Source organism: Zootoca vivipara, chromosome 11, assembly GCF_965207765.1.
Source record: "Zootoca vivipara chromosome 11, rZooViv2.hap1.1, whole genome shotgun sequence".
NCBI classification, from domain to species: domain Eukaryota; kingdom Metazoa; phylum Chordata; class Lepidosauria; order Squamata; family Lacertidae; genus Zootoca; species Zootoca vivipara.
Genome location: NC_142594.1, coordinates 52824931 through 52849263, shown reverse-complemented (window position 1 = coordinate 52849263; position 24333 = coordinate 52824931). Strand labels below are relative to the sequence as shown.

Sequence of the window (24333 nt, the reverse complement as noted above, 5' to 3'; positions counted from 1 at the left end):
GTTCCTGCCCCAAAAGAGGGTGTGTTCCCGCCCTCCTCCTGCTTAAATACAGCAGGACACGCCCCGCCCCCAGCTGTCTGGATTGGACAGCCCCTTTGTTTTGGTACGGGCGGGAACCCCCACCCTCCACCAATCACACAGGGGCTGCACTCTCAGCCCCTGTGCGTGTGATCGGGTCGTGACGCCTGCAACTCCACCTCCTGCGCAGGCGCGGTAGTGGTTTTCCAAGCACACAAGTCAGTCAGGCATGTATGCATGTATGTGCCCATCCATGTGAGCAAGAGGCACGTTCAGAAATCAATAGGGAAAATTCCAGCTAGGCAAAGTATGCTGGGGCGGGGAGAGGGGCAGTAACCATGGAGAAGCATGGCCTAGGGCCAGATAAAGGGTCTTAGTGGGCCAGATTGGCCCTTACCAAACCTCTGTACTACTATGACAACTGTGAAGAACATCTGATGTTCTGATGACTGCTAAGAACCTCATATAATACCCCATTTACTCATTGATCCCCTTGATGTAGTTGGATAATCCCTATCTCCAACTCAAAGAGGAGCCAGCCATTAGGAGAAATTAAGGAGCAAAAAGTGGCAAATATTCATGCAATCTAAGTCTTGGGGGGGGGGGGTATTAGAACCACTTCAAAACAGCCATTGTTCACTCCCTAGCAAATTTTCAGCACAGCCAGCAAGTTAATACATTCAGTACACACACACAAAATCTACCAAGGGAGGGGCAAGCCAGCAGAATATGAGATAGATTTTAGAAAACACAGTTGTGAGTGGATAAATAGATCAGTCTAGACACTGATACAAATTAATTTCCAAGCCTTAATTTACTAGATTGCTTCCATTTAATTGGTGCTGGGCAAGTGGAGAAGAATCTTTTCTCGGGCTCCCCCACTCATCAGTAGTAGAGTATGCGGGATAAACAGCAACATTGCGGCCTGCTTACGGCTTGTTGATGTGTGTCCCAAAAACTATAGTGTCGATTGTGACTTTCCTTCCTGCTTTAATACTTAAGAACTCCTCAAATCATGGCTGGAGCAGAGTGGCCCAAGAGCGACGGGGCAGATGTCATCTTGGATATACAGAGGCAAGTTTATATTGAGACCACAGAGAGAACCTGCGTCTATAAAACAGCGGAGAAGACCGCAGCAAGTAAGCCGACCTATTGCATGATCTTGCCAAAAATCAGTTTTGTCAAAACTTTAGTGGGGCTTCAATTTTTAGATTGCGTTTTGTCTTCGGAATCTGAAACGTTATTATGCCAAGTTTCTTCCTCCCAAACACAGCATTCAGGAGTTTTTTACTTTGGCCATCAAGTCCTTAGGTCAATGGAGTGCTTTAACTTCCATTGTATGTATGGAACAAAACAAGGCTACATTCAGAAAACAAAAACCTTGAGACACTCTGGGTAAAGTTTGGGGCAAGTGGGGCCCCCCATTTTTATTTTTATTTTGGCCAAGTCTCAATGGCCTTCCAGCTTCAACCTTGGACACAATGATTTCTCATTACTTTGATCACTGCCTGTGACTGTTCTGGCCAGCCTGTGAGCTCTTGTGTCAGCCAGGCATCAATTCCAGGCTTTCCAGCTCCAAAATGATCGCTGCATCTTTTGGAGTGCAGTGACTCTTACACTTGAGAGGTACAAATGCCTTGTGGAATTGAGCATGTAGACACTGGTACAGTGTCGGGGGAAATGGTGGACTGTGCAAGATTTGAAGAAGAAATGGAATCCTGGGGCAGGTAGAGCCTTCCTTCCACAATTCCTCAAAACACATGATTTGAGTACAGTGGTACCTCGGTTTACAAACGCATTTGGTTCCGGAAGTCTGTATTTAACCTGAAGCGTACTTAACCTGAAGCGAACTTTCCCATTGAAAGTAATGGAAAGTGGGTTAATCCGTTCCAGATGGTCCGTGGAGTACTTAAACTGAAGCGTACTTAGCCTGAAGCGAACTTTCCTATTGAAAGTAATGGAAAGTGGATTAATCTGTTCCAGACAGGTCCGCGGAGTACTCAACCTGAAGCGTACTTAACCCGAGGTATGAGTGTAATTGGTTCCGGAAGTCCGTACTTAACCTGAAGCGTACTTAACCTGAAGCGAACTTTCCCATTGAAAGTAACGGAAAGTGGATTAATCCGTTCCAGACGGGTCTGCAGAGTACTTAAACTGAAAATACTCAAACCGAGGCGTACTTAAACCGAGGTATGACTGTACTTCCATTTGGAAGGTCCATGTTAAATTTGTATGAGAAACTGTTCCCTACTTGCCTTATTAGATAAAGCTTATTTAGGAACTGCTTATTTGATCTCATGGCGCATGTGATTAAACAGTGCTTGGTTGCAAGAAGGGTTTGGATGGGGGCCAATAAACTGAAACTTAAACCAGGTAATACTGAGATGCTATCGGTGGGAGGTTCCTCTCTCCAGCCGAGTGGTATGGCAGTGTTGGTACGGTGGCGTGCCTTCCACCAACTTAGGCTGGTGGCCCAACCACAACCCCATCTGGACAGGGATCGCTTGGCTACAGTCATCTAAGCTCTGGTAACTTTTAGACTGGACTACCGCAATGTGCTTTATGTGGGGCTGCCATTGAAAACGGTGCAGAAGCTTCAGTTAGTATAATGTGGCTGCCCGACTGGCGACAGTGCTTGAGGCAAACAGATCATACAACACCAATTCTCTTCCAGTTGCACAATCTACCAGTATGCTTTGAAGCCAAATTCAAAGTTCAGCTGTGAAACAGATATTGCTGTGTTTTTTTACCAGAGACTTCGTACCAGAGTAAGAATGGTTTTAGAAGTGGGGGAACTGAGCTCAAAAGCTGCAGAAAAGTCTAGGCTCTAGAAGGCATTGTCTTCTTCTTCTTCTTTGGCGATCACTCGTAGCTGAGTAAGATTGTCTTCCATAAACATGGTTTTACCATTGAGTCCATAAGTGACTATGGAGACCAATTCTGGATCCACATGTCCTTCCACAGTGGGGACATTGGTTTCCAGGCAGGAGTTGATCACGGTGTGGATTTACCAAGCGTGCCTTCCTCTTAGCACATTTCTCCCTTGCGTCCTAAGTTTGAGTGTCTTCAAAGCCCATGACACCTTTGGTAAAGGCTGTTCTCCAACTGGAGCGCTCGCAGGCCAGTGTTTCCCAGTTGTCAGTGTTTATACTACATTTTTAAAGATTTGCCTTGTGACAGTCTTTAAACCTCTTTTGTTGACCACCAGCATTACGCTTTCCATTTTTAAGTTTGGAATAGAGTAGTTGCTTTGGAAGACGATCATCAGACATCCGCACAACATGACCAGTCCAACGAAGTTGATGTTGAAGAATCATTGCTTCAAGACTGGTGATCTTTGCTTCTTCCAGTACACTGATATTAGTTTGCCTGTCTTCTCAAGTGATGTGTAAAATTTTCAGACACACCATTGATGGAATATTTTGAGGAGTTGGAGATGGAGTTTATAAGTGGTCCATGTTTCACAAGTATATAGTAAGGTTGGCAGTACAATAGCTTTGTAAACAAGCATTTTGGTTTCCCTGCGAATTTCCCGGTCTTCAAACACTCTGCACTTCAATCGGGAGAAAGCTGCACTCGCAGAGCTCAGGCGATGCTGGATTTCGGCATCCATGTTGGCCTTTGTGGAAAGATAGCTGCCTAGGTAGGAGAAGTGATCAACATTTTCCAACGTTACACCACTGAGTTGGATTTGTGGTGCTGCAGAGGGGTTATTTTGTACTTGTTGGTGCAGCACTTTGGTTTTTTGGATGTTGAGTGATAGGCCAAGCTTTTCGTTAGCTTCTACAAAGATATTTAGGATGGTTTGGAGGTCATCCTCTGAGTGTGCACATACTATGTTGTCAGCAGCATACTGAAGCTCTATGACGGAAGTTACGGTAACCTTAGTCTTTGCTTTCAGCCTGCTCAGATTGAAGAGCTTTCCATCTGTTCGATATATGATTTCTACTCCGGTGGGGAGTTTCCCTTCGACAAAGTGTAGGATCATGGCAATGAAAATAATGAATAGAGTTGGGGCAATAACACAACCCTGTTTAACACCTGATCCCACTGTGAATGGTTCACCTTGAGAGCCATTGTTATCTGTGATTGTTGCTGTCATATTATCATGGAGGAGACGAATGATGTTTACAGATTTATCTGGGCAGCCAATTTTCAGAAGGACAGTCCACAGGGCATTACGATTTACAGTGTCGAAAGCCTTTGTCAGGTCAATAAACGCCATATACAGGGGTTGGTGTTGCTCTCTGCATTTTTCTTGAAGCTGTCAAGCAGTGAAAATCATGTCCACAGTCTTCCTAGAAGGCCAAAAACCATTTTGGGATTCAGGAATGATCACCTCGGATATTGTTATGAGACGGTTTGCTAAGATCCTTGCAAGAATTTTGCCAGCCGCAGCTAATAGAGAGGTGCCTCGATAGTTTCCACGATCAGTTCTGTCACCTTTTTTAAAGCGATTGATAATTTTGGCATCCTGAAAGCCTGCTGGGATTTATTCTCTTTCCCAGATTTTTTTCGATGAGCTTGTGAAGTTGTTGTGTTAAGTTCAATTCCGCCCACTTTGAAGATTTCGGCAGGTATCCCATCAGGTCCACTGGCTTTGTTGTTTTTCATTTGGTTAATAGCTGTGCACAACTCTCCCAGATTTGGAGATACTGCAAGCTCATCTCTAACTCTAAAAGGCGTTGTAGCAGCTAAAAGCACCTCTGCAGCCATCCAGAAGAGGGAAATGGCAATAGCTAGCAAGTGTAAGAGGAAGAGGTTTAGGGAGTTATCTCTATGATCTGTGAGCACAAATGTCGCGGAAGTCATCTTCCAAGAACTGTGCAAAATTTGGTCACAACTGCCATTTGTTTGCGAGCCAAGACCCCCCAGAAATTCCCCACCAATAACTCAGACAGACACATTATTTTGTTAGAATATTGAGGTGTAAATTCCAATATTCTTACTACTGCCACTGGCTTCGGTTATGAAGACAGTAAACAATCGTAGGTGTTAATCTACGTTTATTAAGAGAGTGTGGTTTAAGTGTATTCGCCATCACTCTCCGTTCAGAAGTGAAAGTAGAAACAGAACAGAGAAAACATCACATGACAGGAGATCAAGTTACACTGTCTCCTGTGTGTGGGAAAGTACAGCAATCTCATAAAGTAAACAATTAGCCACATGCAGCATCTGTGCCATGTAGAGGATTTATGCTAACATATTTTAGGTTTTGTTTTTTGGCATAATTTTGGCCACAACTTTATTCAAAATTACAAATTAATTTTGAGTGTTGGCCTTAGGCTTTGGTTAATCTTCTGCCCCACGGTGGGACAGGACCAACTCTGACTTCCTGCAATAGGAAAGTCAAGTAAACACCGCATGGTGGAGGAGATAGCTGAGCACAGGCAATCTCCCCCACCAGAAATGTTCCCCAAGGCTCGTGCTCTGTATTGGCCCCAGCCCCGCACCATTGCGGGGGTGTAAAGACTAGAGCCCCGGAGCCCCAGGATTCCTTTAACGGAATACTTCTATAAGAGCAACACTGAGGGGCATGCACCTCCATGCGATGCCCCTCCCAAACTCATCAACCAAAGCCTAACCTGCCAACCTAACAAGTTGTGACTATTGCTAAGCAGTAGGCGAAAAACCGCATGGCAACAGCCAATCAGCCAAATGGAAAAAATTCCTACTGGCCCCTGAATACAGGCGGCACCATAGCAAGGTCAACCTAAACCTGCAGGAAAAAGGAGGTGGGTGGGAGGGAGATTAAATTCACTAGCAGGAAGGAGCTGAACCCCAGGGACGCTGAGTATTTAAGGATTCCCCTTGTCAATCAAAAATTGGATACATACAATTCTCCCCAGCAACAGTCAGCCCTCCAATCAGCTTCTCCCAATTAGCTTAAACCCACCCACCCCCACACACAGTCAATTTCTGCCAGGCCTGGTCGCAACCCTCACTATTCCCTATGGGGGTTAATGAGCTTTCTCATCCATCCTTGTTTCCAATATTATTCTTTTTCAAACAGCTGAAACCTAACACTTTTGTTTCATCAGGCCCACCATACATGCAGGTGACAATTGAAGATGTGCAGGTTCGGTGTGGGGAGATGGCAAAGTTTCATGCTATTATTGAAGGAGACCCTCAGCCAACCGTTGCATGGTTTAAGGTAGGAAGCAGATGTTCCCAGACAGAGGTGTGAATAAAGGGAAAGGAGATTGAATAAATCTACAAAGTAGTAAAATGGGCATGGGATAAAGAGATGAGTTCACTTTTGCATTTGTGGACAGAAAAATAGTACTCCATGGATGTACTGAAAGCATGAAGATACGTTTCAGTGGTGCATTCGGAATCACCAAGTAACAGTTTCCCCTTCTGCCAGAGCCCTCACTGGATTCTGAAGTTCCATTTCACCAGGTGGATTTTCCAGAGTGGAGCTCAAAATGTTGGAATTCGTGATTCTTCTGGAGGTGTATTTTTAGAAATTTATCGTAAAAAAAAAAAAGAATTAAAAACATTTTTGAATGGGGTTGTCCAGGAGAGTCTTGGTTTAGTTTTATCTGGCTTCCTCAGTAGCCTTCATGTGCTATAGTTCTCTCATCCTTCCAGGGTATTTCATTGCTGATGGACAGTGAAAGAGTCGTTCAGCTCAGTGAAGGCACAAGATACTCTTTGATTCTGTACAACGCTAGAACTGAAGATGGTGGTGTCTATACTTGCATTGCTAAAAATACAGGAGGGGAGGTCTTATGCAAAGCTGAACTCGTGGTCCAAGAAGGTAACTATAGAAGTGTGAACTGGTCCTTGCACTACTTACATTTGCCTTTCTCTTTAGTTCAGGCATCCCCAAACTGCAGCCCTCCGGATGTTTTGGACTACAACTCCCATGATCCCTAGCTAACAGGACCAGTGGTCAGGGATGATGGGAATTGTAGTCCAAAACATCTGGAGGGCCGGAGTTTGGGGATGCCTGCTTTAGTTCTTACTTACTTACTAGTGGGATGCAAATTGCCTCCTCCAAAATGTCATGTGACCATCGGAAATGTGGAGATAATCATGCTGACCCCTCCTATAGGATTATTGTGTGTTTAGACCTTTAAACCTCCCCCTTAAATAAATTCACACAAGACTCAAATTTTTGGTTTGGCTTTTGGCAGAATTTAGGCCACAACTTTATTGATTACAGCAAATGAGTGGTTGCACAGGCTCTGGTTCGACTAGCTCCCTGCACCGTTGCAGGTAGCACTCACCCAGGGCACTAGCATAGGTCAGCCAAGGCTGAACACCTGGAATGGCGGAAAGCTGGGGACATGCTATGTCCATAATAATAATTTATAATTTATACCCCGCCCTTCTGGCCGGGTCTTCCCCGCCACTCCACCACCCAGGTGTCCCCCTGGACTTAGGCACGGGCACAACCCCTTGCAGGGTTGACCAAACCATTGAGCCTTTGGATTCCTTTAACAGAATACTCTTCACATAGGGATGGTGAGAGCGTTCCCCCATCCCTATCACCTGAACCAGAGCCTATCCGCAACCTTACAAGTTGTGACTATTTGCTACGCTGCAGGCGAAACCCAAATGGCACCAGCCAATCAGCCAAGTGGGGAAAATTCCTGCCGTGCCCCTGGAACAATGGCAGATGACACACAATGGCATAGTAAGGTCAAGTGTGCAAGCCCTAAATATAGGGAGAGGTGGGCGGGTGTTCCAATGCACTGACCAAGAGAGAAAGTTCAGGGTTACGTGCATTGGCATATATAGGTCCCTTGATCCATTTGACTAGCGTCCCATTGGTCAGATTGAACGCAGTGTCAAAGGACCTACCAATCAGGTGTTGTAGCTATCCAATCGTACCCACCCACAACACAAGGGTTTGGTTGCCAGGTCTCACTCTTTGAGGGAGGACACGATTTCTTGCTTGTAGGATTATTAAAACAGATCTGATTGTTTAAGTGTTTTGTTTTTTTACAATCAACATAACTCCAGTGGAAGGTGCCCCTTCGTGATGACATCATAATCACTTTCCCGCATATAAAATGCAGTGCTTTGGATAACCCCCCCCCCCCAAAAAAAGTGATGGAACATATGATGTGTGGAATGTGTTCAAAAAAGGAGAAGTGTATTGACACATGATGGAAGAGCGTGTTTGTGCGGAGCCCCGTTACTTTACTTGTTCTTGTTGTTTGAATTGCTATAGATAAGAAAAGCCAAGAGGCAAAGAAACAGAGTAATAGAAGAAAGCTTCATTCTTTCTATGAGGTTAAGCAAGAAATAGGAAGGTAAAAACTATTTTTCACTTGATATTCCATTCGGGTCATCATTCTTGTTTTGTGTGGGTGTCTGAGGCATGGGAAAGAACTGAATAGGAAAGATGCTCCTGCCACAGACTGGAGATTTGAATCAGCCTTTCTTGTTTGGTTTTTTAAAAAAAATCTTCACAGGGGTTCCTTTGGATTGATTAAAAGAGTGGTCCACAAAGGCAATCGAGTGTCATGTGCAGCCAAATTTATCGCCCTGCGAAGCAAAACAAGGGATCAAGCCTATCAGGAAAGGGATATTCTAGCCACAGTGTCCCATGACAGAATCACCCAGCTGCTGGATCAGTTTGAAACACGGAAAACCTTGATTCTGATTTTGGAGCTGTATCCTTTTTTCTTTCTTTTTGCTGAATCTTGGAGGGAGGATGTATGTTAACCCTGCTTGTGGTTGTATAAGATGGTGAAGAGAGCTGGTGTTCAGCACTGAATGAACCTGAACGTCAAGCCTGGAATCAAAACAAAAAATGCACAGAATATTTGTGTCATTGCCAAATATGTTTTGTCATTGTTTGCATTAATTAATTTTAAGCAAGGCACCTTAAAAACTAACACATTTATTATGGAAGAATCCTTTGCATCACATGTAAGGTACTATAAGCACAGGTGTTGGTGTCAAAGGGAAATGAAATGCAGGAAGTACAGACAGCGGCAGTTATGTTATTTGCAGTGAACATTCACAAATAATGTGTAGCAGATAATGCAAACTTCCAGCATTGATATGTATTGTGGGTGTTTTTTTTTAAAAAAAAACCTATTCCAATTCAAGCTAGAGATTACAGAACAGAACTCTGTGCTAAGTTGTAATTTTGAGGCTTCACATTACATTTCATACTCCCTCTGAGGTGTCTTCAATTGAGAAGTCTGCTTACCCCTTAATTGGGTAGGTGGCATTGTGGCAACAATCCTGTGGTGGCTGGGTTGGGAGGCCTGGTCAGCACATGTGGTCTGCACATACATGGTGCCACAGAAAAAAAAGGTGGGAGTCATATAATATTTCATATAACATAAAACTTAGGGAAGAACGAAAAACAACACATCTGCCTCATAAACAGTAAAACAACCTTAGCAATAAACAACATGGCTCCCTGTACATTTCCAAGCACAATGCAACATGTTGGTGTTGGCCTTTAAAGCCCTTAATGGGTTCGGCCCTGTATACCTGAAGGAGCGTCTCCACCTGCATCATTCAGGCCGGACACTGAGGTCCAGCTCCAAGGGCCTTCTGGCAGTTCCCTCCCTGCGAGAAGTGAAGCTACAGGGAACCAGGAAGAAGAGGGCCTTGTCAGTAGTGGCACCTGCCTGTGGAATGCACTCCTGTCAGATGTCAAAGAGATAAATAATTAAATGAAACCTTCCATAGACATCCGAAAGCAGTTCTGTACGCTTTTAATGTATCATGTTCTGTTCTGCTCTTTTTGTTGTTGTGTTTCCGTTTCTTCTGTTGGAAGATGCTCAGAGTGGCTGGGGCAACCCAGTCAGATGGGTGGAGTACAGAAAATAAATTATTATGATTATAAAGGTAAAGGGACCCCTGACCATTAGGTCCAGCCGTGACCGACTCGGGGTTGCGGTGTTCATCTCGCGTTATTGGCCGAGGGAGCCGGTGTACAGCTTCCAGGTCATGTGGCCAGCATGACAAAGCCGCTTCTGGCGAACCAGAGCAGCACACGGAAACGCCGATCAGAAGGTCGGCGGTTCAAATCCCCGTGACGGGGTGAGCTTCCATTGCTCAGTCCCTGCTCCTGCCAACCTAGCAGTTCGAAAGCACATCAAAGTACAAGTAGATAAATAGGGAACGCTCCGGCGGGAAGGTAAACGGCGTTTCCGTGTGCTGCTCTGGTTTGCCAGAAGCGGCTTAGTCATGCTGGCCACATGACCTGGAAGCTATACGCCGGCTCCCTCGGCCAGTAAAGCGAGATGAGCGCCGCAACCCCAGAGTCGGTCACGACTGGACCTAATGGTCAGGGGTCCCTTTACTTTTTTACTGTTAATAACATAATCATTCCACTGACCTCACTGTTCTCTCTCTCTCTCTCTCTCTCTCTCTCTCACACACACACACACACACACACACACACACAATTATGTAAGTATATTTGTACTAGAAACTCGAGATGTTCGGGGCCAGAGAATAATTGATCAGTTTCTTTTTATTGCTCCATTGCAAAAAGGATATTGTGTTCCTTAGTGTGTTAGATGCTCCAATGAAGAGCTTCTGGACCGGTTGTTCAAGAAGAATGTGGTGACTGAAGCAGAGGTGATGCTCCTTCCTTGTGTTTCTTTTGGGAGGTGTTATGTACTGAGCTGAATCCTAGAACAATAGGATTCAGAATCAGCAGGAGCTACCCAATCCAACTCCAGGTGGAAGTGAATCCGCAACCTGATTGGCCTGCTGGAGCAGCCAATCAGGCGGCTGGCAGAAGTGAATCTGCTACCTGATTGGCCTGTAGGAGCAGCCAATCAGGCTGCAGGCAGAAGTCAATCCACAATATAATTGGCCCACAGGTGTAGCCCTGAAGTAGCCAATCACGCAAGGCCCATTGTGTAAATAATGTATATAAGCAGATGGTTTTGGGAAAAGAGCCATTCGTCTTCTCTTCTTCTCCTTGATGAATATGAGCTGAATAAAGAGCATGAAATTCACTCTCGACTCCGAGTATATTTCAGGAGGGATGTAGGGTTTTTAGTCAAGATACTATTGTTGTATCCCACAACAGTTCTGAAATCAGAGATATACTTGTGGCATCTAGATAAATCCACTGATAACCGTGTATTTTCCCCTTCTCCCCCACTTACAGGTCAAGTTCTACATCAGACAACTTTTAGAAGGGATTGAATATCTGCATAAGAACAAAGTGCTTCATTTGGATATTAAGGTAACGTTTAAAAAGAGCTGCATGTTCGGTTCACTGCATCATTTACGATTTTTTTTCCAGAGAATCTGGGAAGTTTTCTATAAAGCCAAGTTTGGATATCGGTTGTTTTGACCTGTATAGATTCCCGCTGAAAAACAAACACGTTATAACATTTGGGTCTGATATTTTCCCTCTAGGAGAAGCTGCAAAAGCAGGATAAAGTCCCTGGGTTCTGCCAAGGGCCTGAAGGGTAGGCAGGGAGGAGAAGGACCCTAACTCAGTGAGAGGACACCTGCTTTTCATGCAAACGGTTTCAGATTCAATCCCTGGCATCTCCAGGGGGGGGGGCTGCAGAAGAATGAAACTCTGGAGAGCTGCTGCCAATCCATGCAGTTGATTCTCTGCTAAATAATAATAATAATAATAATAATAATAATAATAATAATAATAATAATATATTATTTATACCCCGCCCATCTGGCTGGGCTTCCCCTGCCACTCTGGGCAGCTTCCAACAAACATTAAAATACATAAATCTATCAAACATTAAAAGCTTCCCTAAACATTTTCTATATGTCAGGTCTATCTCTCTGACCTCTGATGGGAGGGTGTTCCACAGGGCGGGTGCCACTACCTAGAAGGCCCTCTGCCTGGTTCCCTGTAGCTTTGCTTCTCGCAGTGAGGGAACCGCCAGAAGGCCCTCGGTGCTGGATCTCAGTCTCCGGGCAGAACGATGGAGGTGGAGACGCTCCTTCAGGTATACTGGACCGAGGCCATTTAGGGCTTTAAAGGTCAGCACCAACACTTTGAATTGTGCTCGGAAACATACTGAGAGCCAATGTAGGTCTTTCAAGACTGGTGTTATGTGGTCTCGGCGGCCGCTCCCAGTCACCAGTCTGGCTGCCGCATTCTGGATTAGTTGTAGTTTCCAGGTCACCTTCAAAGAGCGCATTGCAGTAGTCCAAGCGAGAGATAACCAGAGATGGACCAGCGGCCTGAGCCTCAGTATAAGCCCTATTCCCATATTCCTATGAGAGAGATCCAGGGAGTGCAAGGCCCCTCCACACCCTTCTACCTTACATTCTGAGGTTCAGCCAATAGTTTCAGATTCCCTGGACTACACACCTCTAAGACTCAAATGAAACACACACAGAGCCTCACCCCATGCTAATTGAGATACCACTCTGTCATTGTTGGGGGGGCTAATTCCTGCAGGCTGCAGAAACCTCAGAATTCCTGGGGCTGGGCAGGGTCTTTGGCTTGTCTACCTGCAAGCTTAAGCAGGGTGGGACCCCGCTCAGCTGAAGACTAGTGTCTGAACAGGAAGTCATTTCGGGTGCTCTTTCAAATATGCGTTGATACTACAAGAGAGAGGATCCTGGCTTGTTTTATCCTCTGCATAAAAGACTCTTCTCTCTGCTTCAACAGCCTGCAAACATCTTGATGGTTTATGATGACAGAGATGACATTAAGATCTGCGATTTTGGATTCGCTCAAAAGATAAACCCATCTGAGCCTCAGTACAGTAAATACGGGTCTCCAGAATTTGTCTCGCCTGAAATTCTCTCCCAGTCACCAGTATCGACAGCATCCGACATATGGTAAAATATATTTTTTCCCCTTGGGCTTTTTGTTTGCTTGCTTGCTTTTAAATGGAAATATATTGTCAGAGGGTCGTCGTGGCTACTCTAGAGTAACTCCACTTGAGTCCAGTTTGTCTTCAAAGACGTTTATTGTGCTAATAATTTACAGTGTAGAGACAGCTTAAAACACGACCTCTCATCCCGAATCAGAATCCGGCAATGGCGTACGTCTGTTCCTACGCCAGCAAAGTAGTCTGGGCACCCCCAAAACGCCGCCCCCTTGACCTGCGTTGCGGCACTCTCCTTACTTCTTGAGCCGGAAGGAGCGATGCCCTTTCAGCTTCCTCCCTAAGTGGTCGGTGCCCTGGCTCTGCAACATCCCTTAGCGTCTGCCTGCATCCCTCCGCCCCCGAGCTTTCCCATTGTTCCTCCCTCTGATTACTCTCCTCCTCCGAGTCTCCCCCTCCCCCTCTGGCTCCTTCAGAACCACTGGTGCTCTCTGTACTTGACGAGGTGGACGTCAGGATGATGGGGGCTGGCTCCCTGTAGGGAGTCACCCTTACATATCTGTAGGGCTCTAAGGAAGTTGAAGAACAAACTGGAGGTAGTGGAATGACGAGCAGCCATCTAGCATTTTTGTAGCACTGTCAAATGTTCAGATTGCTGCACTCGCATTATCTAGTTGCATCTAGTTATCACCCCTTCCCCAAAGAGGCTTGTGTGGATGAGGAGAACTGAACTTCCTCCCACCGCACACTCTGGCACTTTTTCTTCTAGCCTGGCTCCGGTACCAGGAGGGTGACTGAATGCACAGAGTAAGGCAGAGGAACAGAGAGAGCTCAGCCCTCGTCACCTGTATATGCTCCTTTGATGTAAAAAAAAATTAGGCCCTCTCTCTTGCCCCATGGGGAAGACCTGAGACAACTAAATGGCTGTTCTAGTTTAAGTGGTACCATGTCTGATTTGTAGCAACCAGGCTGATTTTTTTGCCCGAAACTTCCAGTGCTTGGCTGTGCTGGTGGTGAGTAGAGGAGGGTGGAGCTGTCTAAGGACCCTGAGTGTTACTGGGAAGATTGTTGGGGTGATGCTCATTCTGCTTCTACATTTCGTTTCTGCTGGGTGAGGATGGTTTGTTAGAATAAGGCACCTTGGACAAGAGACAGCACAGGAGGTAGGGCACAAGAGACGGGCAAACTCTGAATCCCAAAGGGAAAGCGGTTGTCTGGCTTAGGGCAAGGGCCTGGATTCTTCTGTATGACGGAGAAGGTTGCAGTTGGCCCTGGGAAAGAGCAGGTTGCTGTCAGTCTGTGAAGACTCCTTAGGGCTCCACTGAATGACCACCAGTCTCAGTCTTAGAGGTAAAAGTAGTCCCTCGAAGGAGGCCAGAGTATTCCCTGAAAAAATCCTATGCCAGAAAGCATCCAACATTTTCCATGACTGTTGAAGTCGTTTCCTGAATCTGTTGCTATTTCAGTGACATTTAAGTCTCCTTGCTCAAGTGTTCCGTCCCCTTCAGTTCATGCTCCTAGCCAGCCAGAGATGGGAACTGCGTTGATGTGATGGAGCTTTGTAGACTGGGCCACATGTTGATGTCACTGAGGGCAAACAAAGCTAATCTAGATTAAGGGCAAATTTTCCTGTACTGGTCACCCTTCCTGTACTGGCCAGTTAGGAAGGGAAGGGCAAGCAAAGCCTGTTCAGGGCAGTGTTTCCTGAGGTACAGCCAGGGGCGGAGCTAGGGGGTGTAGGGGGCAGTCTGCCCCGGGTACCGCCCTGGAGGGGGTGACACTCAGGGCCGTGCCCCTGCCCCTCACCTCCGTCCGGCAGCGTCGGAAAAAGAAAAAAAATACCAAAGAAAGCTGCAGGGAGGTGCGCCAGCTGAGTGAGATTTTGGGCGCAGCTGCATGCTGGAGGGGGGGTGACACTCGGGGCCACACCCCCGCGATCGGTGCCTCAAAAGCTGAGCCCAAAATCTCGCCCGGCCGGCACGCCTGTGGCTTTCTTTTGTATTTTTTCTTCTTCCGACGCTGCCAGGCTTCCTCCTGCTCAGGCAGAGCGGCGAGGAGCAAAGCACTACAGAGTGGTTTGCCGTCACGCCACCGCCGCTCTAGGATCGGGATCTGAGGATCCAGGCGCTCGAGCGGCGGCAAACCGCTCCGTAGCGCACATGGGCAGCAAACCGCTCCGTACCACATGGGTCATGATGTAGCGATGTTACATCGTGACGCATGCGTCACGGCGGAGCGGGTTGCTGCCCCGGGTAACAGAGAGGCTTGGTATGCCGCTGGGTGCAGCCACACATGGAATATTGTGCCCATGTCTGGTTGCTGCATCCAGGAAACGTACAGAAGTTGGAAAATTGAAGAAAGAGGCAATCAGAGTGACCAGGGGGCTGGTGTCCACCCACCCTCCAAAATAAGAAAATAAGCAAAATAAGGATTTCGCTGTGAAACCGCCCACCCATGTCAAACAGCGCAGTTCTTAATATGCCAGCCTCATCTCAATAATATACTATTTGAATTCCTTAAAGGGCTTCTGTAGGGCTGGCCAAGCTGTTTCTGGACCTGCATTACATTCATGGTTGTGTCCCAAATAATTGGCTCAAACAATTTGTATTGGATTTAGAAAGTTCTAAAATCATGACATAGTTGTTGTTAGGTCAGCCATTAATATGATTGCTGCAGGATCAACCCAGATGGTCATTTAGATGATCACCACATTAGCATAATGAAATTGTCAACATGTATTTTATGCAAATTAAAATCTTTTGCTGATATATACCTTTCCCCCCCTTTCAGGCCTGTTGGTGTTATTTGCTATTTAAGGTAAGCACTTCAAATTAAAATACCATTATATGCAGATACATCTTTGTCACTTTATAGTATAGAAGTATATGGTCTTATATCAGAATATAAAATAAGTTGGGCAAACTCAGAGCTTGTTACCAATAAGTGATCTTCTTTATTAAAGGAATACAGAATTGAATTTTAGTATAATTTCATCTAGTAACCTAGTCAGGTATCTTGGAATGAAACTGGTGTCTGGACACAAGCAATATTGCAAAAAATTAATTACTTCAAAACCTAAACATACAATCTTGTATTGGAAGGTGGGTGAAAATTAAGTCATTGTGATTAGCTAGAACTTAAAACAGTGAAAATGACACTTCTCTTCAAATTTTTGTCTCTATTTATTTCCTTTATTTATAAATAAGTAGTTGGGAATTGAAAAGCTGGCTAAAAATTCTGGATACTTTTATGTTGAAAACTGGTGTCGTTCAGCCCGTTTAGAAAATGGGCGCTAGAGGATATGTGAGAGGAGCAGCTAGGCCGCGGCCTTCCCTCTCCCTCCCTCCCTCTCTCTCTCTCTCTCTCTCTCTCTCTCTCTCTCTCTGCGCTCGGCCGCGGGGCGCGCCAGGAATGCAAGTAAACAAACTCGCTATCCCGTCGTACCCCGCAGCTGAGCGCAGAGAGGGAGGGAAGGCTGCGGCCTCGCCGCTCCTCTCACGGGCTCCTCCGTCGAGCGTGCGAGGGGAGGCGGAGTCCGGCGCCTGGGCCTAGCCGCCTCCCTCGGCCATGGTGCGCTTCATCGCGGGCTTCGCCTACGACAACGACGGGGAAAGCCTGGCCGCAGGAGCCGCAGGAGCCGGAGGAGCCGGAGCCCGGGGACTGGGAGGCTTCGGCGGGGGTGACCAGCTGGCCCGTCAGCAGGAGTGCCACTACCAGCTCAAACGGGAGGCGACAGGAAGGAGACATCCCGGGGTTTGGAGAAGCGCTTGCACAGCGCTTCTCCGAACCCCGGGACCTGTCCTTACTGGACGCACACACGTGCACGCTCCCCACCTGCCAACGCTCAGTCCAGCCAGGAGCGGCGGTTGGTAGCCGCAGGGAAACGGTAGGTGGGGGGGAGAGCGCGTGTGTGCGTGCGTCCAGTCTCTGCTGTCCAATCCCTGTGTCCTTGGGGCCCATGCGCAGTAACCCAGGGACACACAGGAAAACTGGACGCAGAGACACTTGGACTTTATTATATAGGATAAGTGACCCAGAATTGAGTCCTATACCATGTGAGCAACATCATACTTGGATGGTTTACTGGTACCTAACCTGTGGTTATGTGAGTCATTCCATGTCAGTTCAATGCAGTCATGTCACCCACCATCTTGGATTTTGATGAAACTTGGTGACACCCTTCCCTTATGGTCTTCTTTTTCTTTCTTCTTTGGCGATCACTCGTAGCCGAGTCAGATTGTCTTCCATAAACATGGTTTTAACAATGGGTCCGTAAGTGACTGTGGGGGCCAATTCTGGATCCACACATCCTTCCACAGTGGGGACATTGGTTTCCAGGCGGGAGTTGATCACGGTGTAGATTTGCCAAGCGTGCCTTCCTCTTAGCACGTTTCTCCCTTGCATCCTGAGATCGAGCATCTTCAAAGCCCATGACACCTTTGGTCAAGGCTGTTCTCCAACTGGTAGCCTTATGTATCCGTTATGGTATCCCTTCCCTTATGGTAGCCTCAGTATCACCTGTATGTTTTTCATTTTTTGTTCCATCAACACCATACACTCGTTGGGAAAGAAGTATCTTCTGGCAGTTATTGTCTGTGGGAGTTGTACAACACCAAGCATATGAGGAAATGGTATTGTGCAAGAACCATCACGGCTAGGCCAGCAGAAATCCTCACCATGTTATTGAGCTCTGTGTAAAATTTCAAAGAGATCTGATCATTGGTTATTGGGGGGGGGGGTGTACACTAGTCTGAGGATCTCAAGAGGGACAGAAACGCAGATTTCACGAAACGTTGAAGTGCTATAAAATTAAAACCGTTTGAGTGAAAAAATTTAAGGGAGTTTCTTTCAACCATAAGGGAAGAATGTACACCAAGTTTCATCAAAATCCGAGATGGTGGGTGACAAAACCCTTGTTTTTTGCATTGATTTGATGTGGAATGACCCATGTCCTATCTGGCCACTGAACATAAATGAATTCTAAGGTCAATGAAGATCCCAGACTGTTTCTAGTTCATCAAGGAAGTTTGGTTTTTAACCACAAAGGGGATTAAATACAAAAGTGATACATGCATACATGTACAGACCTCTGGATCATGTTTCCCCTCTGTTGTTATTACCCGTAAGGTGGGGGATACATGTTCAAAATGTCTACATTTCATTTCAAACAATTAGCTTGACATGCAAGTCTCCATTTGCTGGGGAAAACGACAGAGCAACCCTACTAAATATTCAGAATGGAACAGTTTCATGGGATATTCCTGATTTTGTGCATCTGAGCAAAGAAGCACAGGATTTTATCAGAATGATACTGCAACCATCTCCAGAGTGAGTAATCTTTTTAGTTTTCCCAGTGATATAATTCAAGGGTGTGTGTGTGTGTGTGTGTGTGTGTGTGTGTGTGTGTTACTTCTCCAGCTCTTAGAACAGGGTCCCCAAACTAAGGCCTGGGGGCTGGATGCGGCCCAATCGCCTTCTAAATCCGGCCCGCAGACAGTCCGGGAATCAGCATGTTTTTACATAAGTACAATGTGTGCTTTTATTTAAAATGCATCTCTGGGTTATTTGTGGGGCATAGGAATTTGTTCTCTCTCTTTTTTTTCAAAATATAGTCCGCCCCCCCACAAAGTCTGAGGGACAGTGGACCGGCCCCCTGCTGAAAAAGTTTGCTGAGCCCTGTTTTAGAATCATAGCTATTCAGGCACAACAAGAAGCTTCAGGGTATCACGGTCAGGCTCACCAGCTGCCTCACTTAGAACAATTCATCCAAGCAAACCATGATTCTTGGCTGTTTAGTATATTGGAAAATATTGTTGGTAGACAGGATCATGCCATGGCACACGAGCTCAAACCTGTTTTTCTCTCTTCCCAGGGCAAGGCCTAGTGCTATGGAGTGTCTCTCCCACACATGGTTTATGGTAAGCCCTCATAAGTCCCCCATTCAATAGATGGACCCTTAACCATCAGTGCTCGTGTTTTCTGGCAAATGAAAGTCACTTTTCTGAAACATCTGATGCCAAATTCTTTTTAAATTGACATTTTAATGTTTATATTTACAGTATGTTAATTTATTCCTTTCCCCCGCTTTACAGCATAACCTCCCACTTGAAGAAGCTCATTTCATAGATACAAAGCAGCTCAAATTTTTTGTGTCCCGAAGCAAATGGCAGGTTAGTAGGCACCAGGCCAGCCACTGGACTGTGCATCAACATGTTTTTGTTCCTTATTCAGTTTCTAGAGAATTGCAGAACCTGCAGTTCAGGAGATCTGTTTTTTCTCTCTAACATACAGTATGTGTTTTTAACTGCCCATTTGTCATATTCACACATTACAACTTTAGCAGTACAGTGGTGCCTCGCTAGACAAATTTAATTCGTTCTACGGGTCTTTTCTTATAACGGAAAATTCATCTAGCGAATCCCATAGGAATGCATTGGATTTTGTTTGAATTTTTTTTTTTTGCCCATAGGAACGCATTAATTGAATTTCAATGCATTCCTATGGGAAACCGCGATTCGCTAGACGAATTTTTCGTAAAACGAATTTGTCTAGCGAGGCAACCTCCGCTCGAAAAATCCTTTCGTTAAGCAGAAATTTCATTAAGCAGGGCATTCGTTAAGCGAGGCACCACTGTACATGTTAAAAAATCTTAGCTGCACACCTAAAAACACATATTATTATTATTATTATTATTATTATTATTATTATTATTATTATTGGGAGAGACTACAGAGAACCTCCCGCTCTCATCAGGAGCAGTTCATCCCCAAGCAGCCATGAAAGCGCAGGGTCTGAAGGGGCTAGTCAGGAAGCGGAGAGAGAGTGCCAGGTCTCCGACAGCATGGGAGAGCCCCTGCTCCACAGGCGGGAAGAGAGAGAGAGGCGGAAAGGGGGGAGAGGGAAAAGACGGAGCATAGACCCTTTCCCCCGGCACCGGAATTAAGGAGGAGGAGAAAGGGGAGGAGATTCGCTGTCCCTAGGCCATTATGATGGTCCAAGTCGCGAAAAGGGGCAGTGCCGGATAACGTGCACCAATAAAGACTCTTTTAAAGACAAGTATGTGGAAAGTCGTTACTCAAGAGTAGCCGTAACAACCTCTGACAGTTAATATTATTATTATTATTATTATTATTATTATTATATATTTGTATACCAATCTTCATCCAGAGACCACAGGGTGGTTCACAACATAAAAATATAAAACACAAATTATGTACGGTAATAAAAACAAAACAAAAACAAAACGATAGCCCTCCTCCCACAAACACATTTAAAAGGACACAGAATGTTAATCAGCCAAAGGCTAGGTTAAAGAGAAACATGCTCTCCTAGTGCCTAAATATATAGTTGCCAGGTGAGCATCCTAGGGGGAGAGCATTCCACAAACAGAGACCCATCACAGAGTATTATACGCAAAAGGAGCTCAATACAGTGGTACCTCGGTTTACAAACACAATTGGTTCCAGAAGTCTGTACTTAACCTGAAGCGTACTTAACCTGAAGTGAAATTGCCCATTGAAAGTAATGGAAAGTGGATTAATCCGTTCCAGACGGGTCCGCAGAGTACTTAAACTGAAAATACTCAAACCGAGGCGTACTTAAACCAAGGTATGACTGTATGAGATTGCAAATAACAGACTTTGATGGTCATTGGTTCACTATAGAGTGGTACCTCGCAAGACGAATGCCCTGCAAGATGAATGCGTCTTGCGATCTGATGGTGACTCGCAAGACGAATTCGTTTTGCGAAAAATTCATCTTGTGAATCACGGCTTCCCATAGGAATGCATTGAAATTTAATTAATGCGTTCCTATCCTATGGGCAAAAAAAGAAATTCCAATGCATTCCTATGGGAAACCGCGATTCGCATGATGAATTTTTCGCAAAATGAATTGACTCACGGAATGAATTAGATTCATCTTGCAAGGTACCACTGTATACTGTAGTTTCCTTATTTGCAAAAAAAAAACCACATCACAAAACCCATTAAAACTGCTGCAGGCTAATGTGCACTGGTCGAAAATTCTGTTTCCCAAGAAGCTCATTCATTAGAGCATCCATTAGAGCCTCTTGTTGTGCCTGAACTGGTTTTCTCCCTTCAGTTGTTTTAACCCCTTTGCCTTGTGTTTTATTCCAATGCTCAGCGTTCTCTTATGAGCTACAAATCTGTGCTGGTGATGAGACCCATCCCAGAAATCCTGGCGAAAACTCATAAGACCACCTCTCTCGGCATCTCCCGGCACCTGTTGGAAGAGAGCAGCTCATCGAGCACCAGCGGATCATCTTCAGACAACGAGATTTCGGCCTCCGCAGGAGGAAGGCACTTTGGCCCTACGCCAGGACTTCACTTATCTGCGCTCGAGGGATCAGATTACCCAGAATACCAGGAGTCCGTAGCAGAGGCTAAGCATTCTGAATCCTCGCTGCCACCACTGCCTACAAGACCTAAACAGGCTTCAGCGAAGAGGCAGCAGGGTGATCAGGCACGGCAAGAAAGTGGAGAATTGATGGCCCGGGGACCAATGTTTGACACAGCTTCTTCACAAGATAAAGCTGGTTTATTGGTACCCGGAAAAGGGGAAGTTGAAAGCACCGAAGCAGGAAGGTCCCCTGGATGCGTCCCCAGACACAGTGTCATAAAAAGTACTTTCTACAGCCAGCCTTCCGAAAGTCTTGCAGATGTGCCTTCGTCACCAGGCAAAGACCACAGGAAGCATTTGGAAAGAGCAAAGAGAAGCTATAGGAAAGCCGGTTATTCAAAATCAACTTTAAGTGGCCTCCGTGAACCCCTTCTGGAACAGTTCGAATTCGGGGAGGAAGGATTGTCTGGGGATGAAGAAGCTGAGTGGGGCAGAGAAGGCGCAGTTGGCCCTCTGATGACCAAATCGGCTTCTTTTGACACTGCACAGAAATCGCCGCGAGTAACTTTCCAAGTTTCCAGCAGGAGCCGTTCGCTGGATGACTACAAGATGAGAGCTGCGAGCTTTGCTGAGGAGCAATACATTGAGGAAGAGGAGAGCGACTTAATTCCCGAGGGCAATGCTTTTGAGGCTTGCAGCGAAAAGGGCTCAGGAAAGAGTTCTGCAAAGGAAGGCTCAAAGAAAATTGGGGAGGGCGCTTCTGAAGTGCCATTTGTGCAACTCGGTGAGAGGCACAGCTCGTCTTGGGCTGCTCAGCAGCAAGAGAAGGCATTGATTTCAACACCGCCGTCTGGAAAAGGAGAGGGTCTGCCTCAGAAACCAGAACTTCCTCTTGTGACAAAGTCAGAAACATCTACCCTAGGAAGGGAAGACTTGGTTCCAACTGCTCAGCAGTCAGATTTAGCCCCAAAGGGTGAAAGTGAAGAAAAGCGATTACTTCAGACATTCAAAGCTCCTCTTTGCAAGGACACGGTTCCTATTCCTTCAAAGGGAGAGGGCTCAGATTTGAGAGAAGTTCCTTCTCTTCAGGGTCAGCAAATTCAGCAAGTTGTTAAGACAAAGGGCAAAATCCCAGGGGTCCTGCAGACTATGCCATTGGTGGAAGGCTCTTTGGTTTTACATCAGAAGCCTTCAGAAATGACACCAGTTCTCCTGGAGAGTAAAAGCTCAAGTCTCCCAGGCTCACAGGCAGCTGTATCCATCCCTGGAGGGAAAGAGCAGCAGATTCTACCACAGAAACCAGCAGGGCCCAGCCAGGCAAAATCAGCTGCTTTAAAGGGCAAAGGCACAGCTAGTTTAACTATTTCTCAAGCAAAAGCTGCCCCAGTTTCACACTCTGAGCCTAAGCATTCATACCAAGCACCTCCCATGCACAGTGAGATGAAAGTTCCTGTTAGAGAAGGTGAAGTTCCTGCCCGCTTAGAGACTTTGCCTGCTTCTATATCAATCTCTCAGGAAGAAAGCCAAAAGCCTCTGAAGTCTTTCCTTCACAGCGAAGCAGAGCCTGCTCCCGGTGAGATGAGAGAGCCTTCTCAACAAGCAGACACTGTCCAAGCATTGATCCATGAGGGGGGACACCATAAGCATCTACAGCAGAAACCTTTTGCCCCAGGAAAGAGAAAGCTTGATGCCTTTCCTGGAGAGAGGCAAATCTTAATGGCTTCGCAAGGCAAAGCTGTTCCAATTTCTCTCTCTGAACCGGAAAAACGAGAACTCATTTATCGTACACAACTTGCTTCCAGTGAGGACGAGGATGTTTTCCTGAAAGACCAAGGGCCATCTGTTTCAGGTTTCTCCCAAGCAAGAGTTGTGCCATTTTCAGCCTCTGGGGGAGAAATCCCAGTTACTCAAAAGGAAACCCCATATTCCATTGGACAAGGAAGAACCAGGGGACATGTTCATCAGAAACCTGCTATTTATAGTGACACAGAGGCTGAAGCCCTGGAGTACTTAGTTGATGAGATGGTTTCCCTGTCAAAAGAGATGACTGCTTTAGCAGAGTCTGTTTCTGATCCGGAGGGATCCCGGAGACGCTTTTCTCCATCCAGGGAGGTGTTCTACCAAGGCCCACCTGGGCAAGCAGTAAGACCGGCCACCAGATACCTTGTTCGGAGAGGGAAACGGGAAGGGGGCATTGGCTTAGCAGATCCCTCAGAAGCGGATATTATATATCCTGGAGAAGAAGAGTATTTCAGTGTGCTACCTTCCTTGGGCAAGAAAGCCAGGATGTCTCCCCCTTTTGAAGGCATGGGTTATGTAGGCTCAGAAATGCCCATGGTATCTGATTTTGCTAGTTCTGGTTTTGGAGACAGATTCTCCTATTACTGTGACAGCCAAAGAAGTGACCAGATGTGCGAAATCCGCTTGGTGCAGATCCAGGACCTCTCGGAGGACATGCCACGTCCTGATAGCAAGACAGCCAAATTTGACATCTCTGAGGTAGAGCCTGCCTTTCTCAACCTGTATGAACTCTACGACATTGTGTACTTCCCATTTGAGTTCCTTAGCTTCAGAAAAGCCCCCGAGAATCTGCCCAGCAAAAGACGTTTGCCTATGGGTGAAAAGGCAAAGTTGCTACCGGGATTGAAATCTCATTCGCATCAGGATAAAAAAATATGTGCCAGGGATGATAACTTGAAAGGTGAGGCTCTACAGGAAGCTCCCAGAGATGAAGAGAAGACTCCACCTGAGTTGGACGTAGAGCCAAAAGGAGCCAAAGCACCCCGGCTAGGAAATAGGTCTGATTCAGAAGGTAACATACCGGCTGGGTCTCAACAAATCTATGGTCTCCTGGAAGACCCAGCCAAACAGCGGAGGAGCTCTTTACAAGAGAGAGTGGGGCTCTTCAAGCCCTTTGTCAGATCTCAGTCCGTGGAGTTGGTGGAGCAAAGTCTAAAGAAGAAGGTAAAAGCATCAGTCACCCATCTCTCAAGAATGTTGACGAGAAAGTCATCTTCTGATCAGGAAAGCAGGGAAGGTAATAATTTTATATGGGTTGAGGGAATGCAATGTGTGATGTTTCCTCTCTTAGCTCAGGGTAAAGGAGGTATGAAGAACTGGCTCAGTGAGAGGTGACCATGAGAAGTTACCAGGTATCTGAGAACCTTCTATAGCTCTCCTTCCGCAGGGCCTGTAAGACAGA

General features: G+C 46.0%; 1 protein-coding gene across 33 annotated transcripts in view; it reads left to right on the top strand.

The window, feature by feature from the left end:
- Positions 1-24333, top strand: part of OBSCN (obscurin, cytoskeletal calmodulin and titin-interacting RhoGEF) — a 304918-nt gene that overhangs the window by 248373 nt on the left and 32212 nt on the right. For all 33 annotated transcript variants that reach the window (XM_088654044.1, XM_088654041.1, XM_088654038.1 and 30 more), the window contains 13 exons: positions 1021-1157; positions 6060-6172; positions 6613-6781; positions 8204-8285; positions 8448-8648; positions 10521-10581; positions 11123-11200; positions 12608-12780; positions 15561-15587; positions 17946-18098; positions 18643-18688; positions 18863-18940; positions 20916-24168. In XM_088654044.1, the coding sequence (XP_088510170.1) occupies positions 1021-1157; positions 6060-6172; positions 6613-6781; positions 8204-8285; positions 8448-8648; positions 10521-10581; positions 11123-11200; positions 12608-12780; positions 15561-15587; positions 17946-18098; positions 18643-18688; positions 18863-18940; positions 20916-24168 (4571 nt within the window). The remainder of the gene's footprint in view (positions 1-1020; positions 1158-6059; positions 6173-6612; positions 6782-8203; positions 8286-8447; positions 8649-10520; positions 10582-11122; positions 11201-12607; positions 12781-15560; positions 15588-17945; positions 18099-18642; positions 18689-18862; positions 18941-20915; positions 24169-24333) is intronic.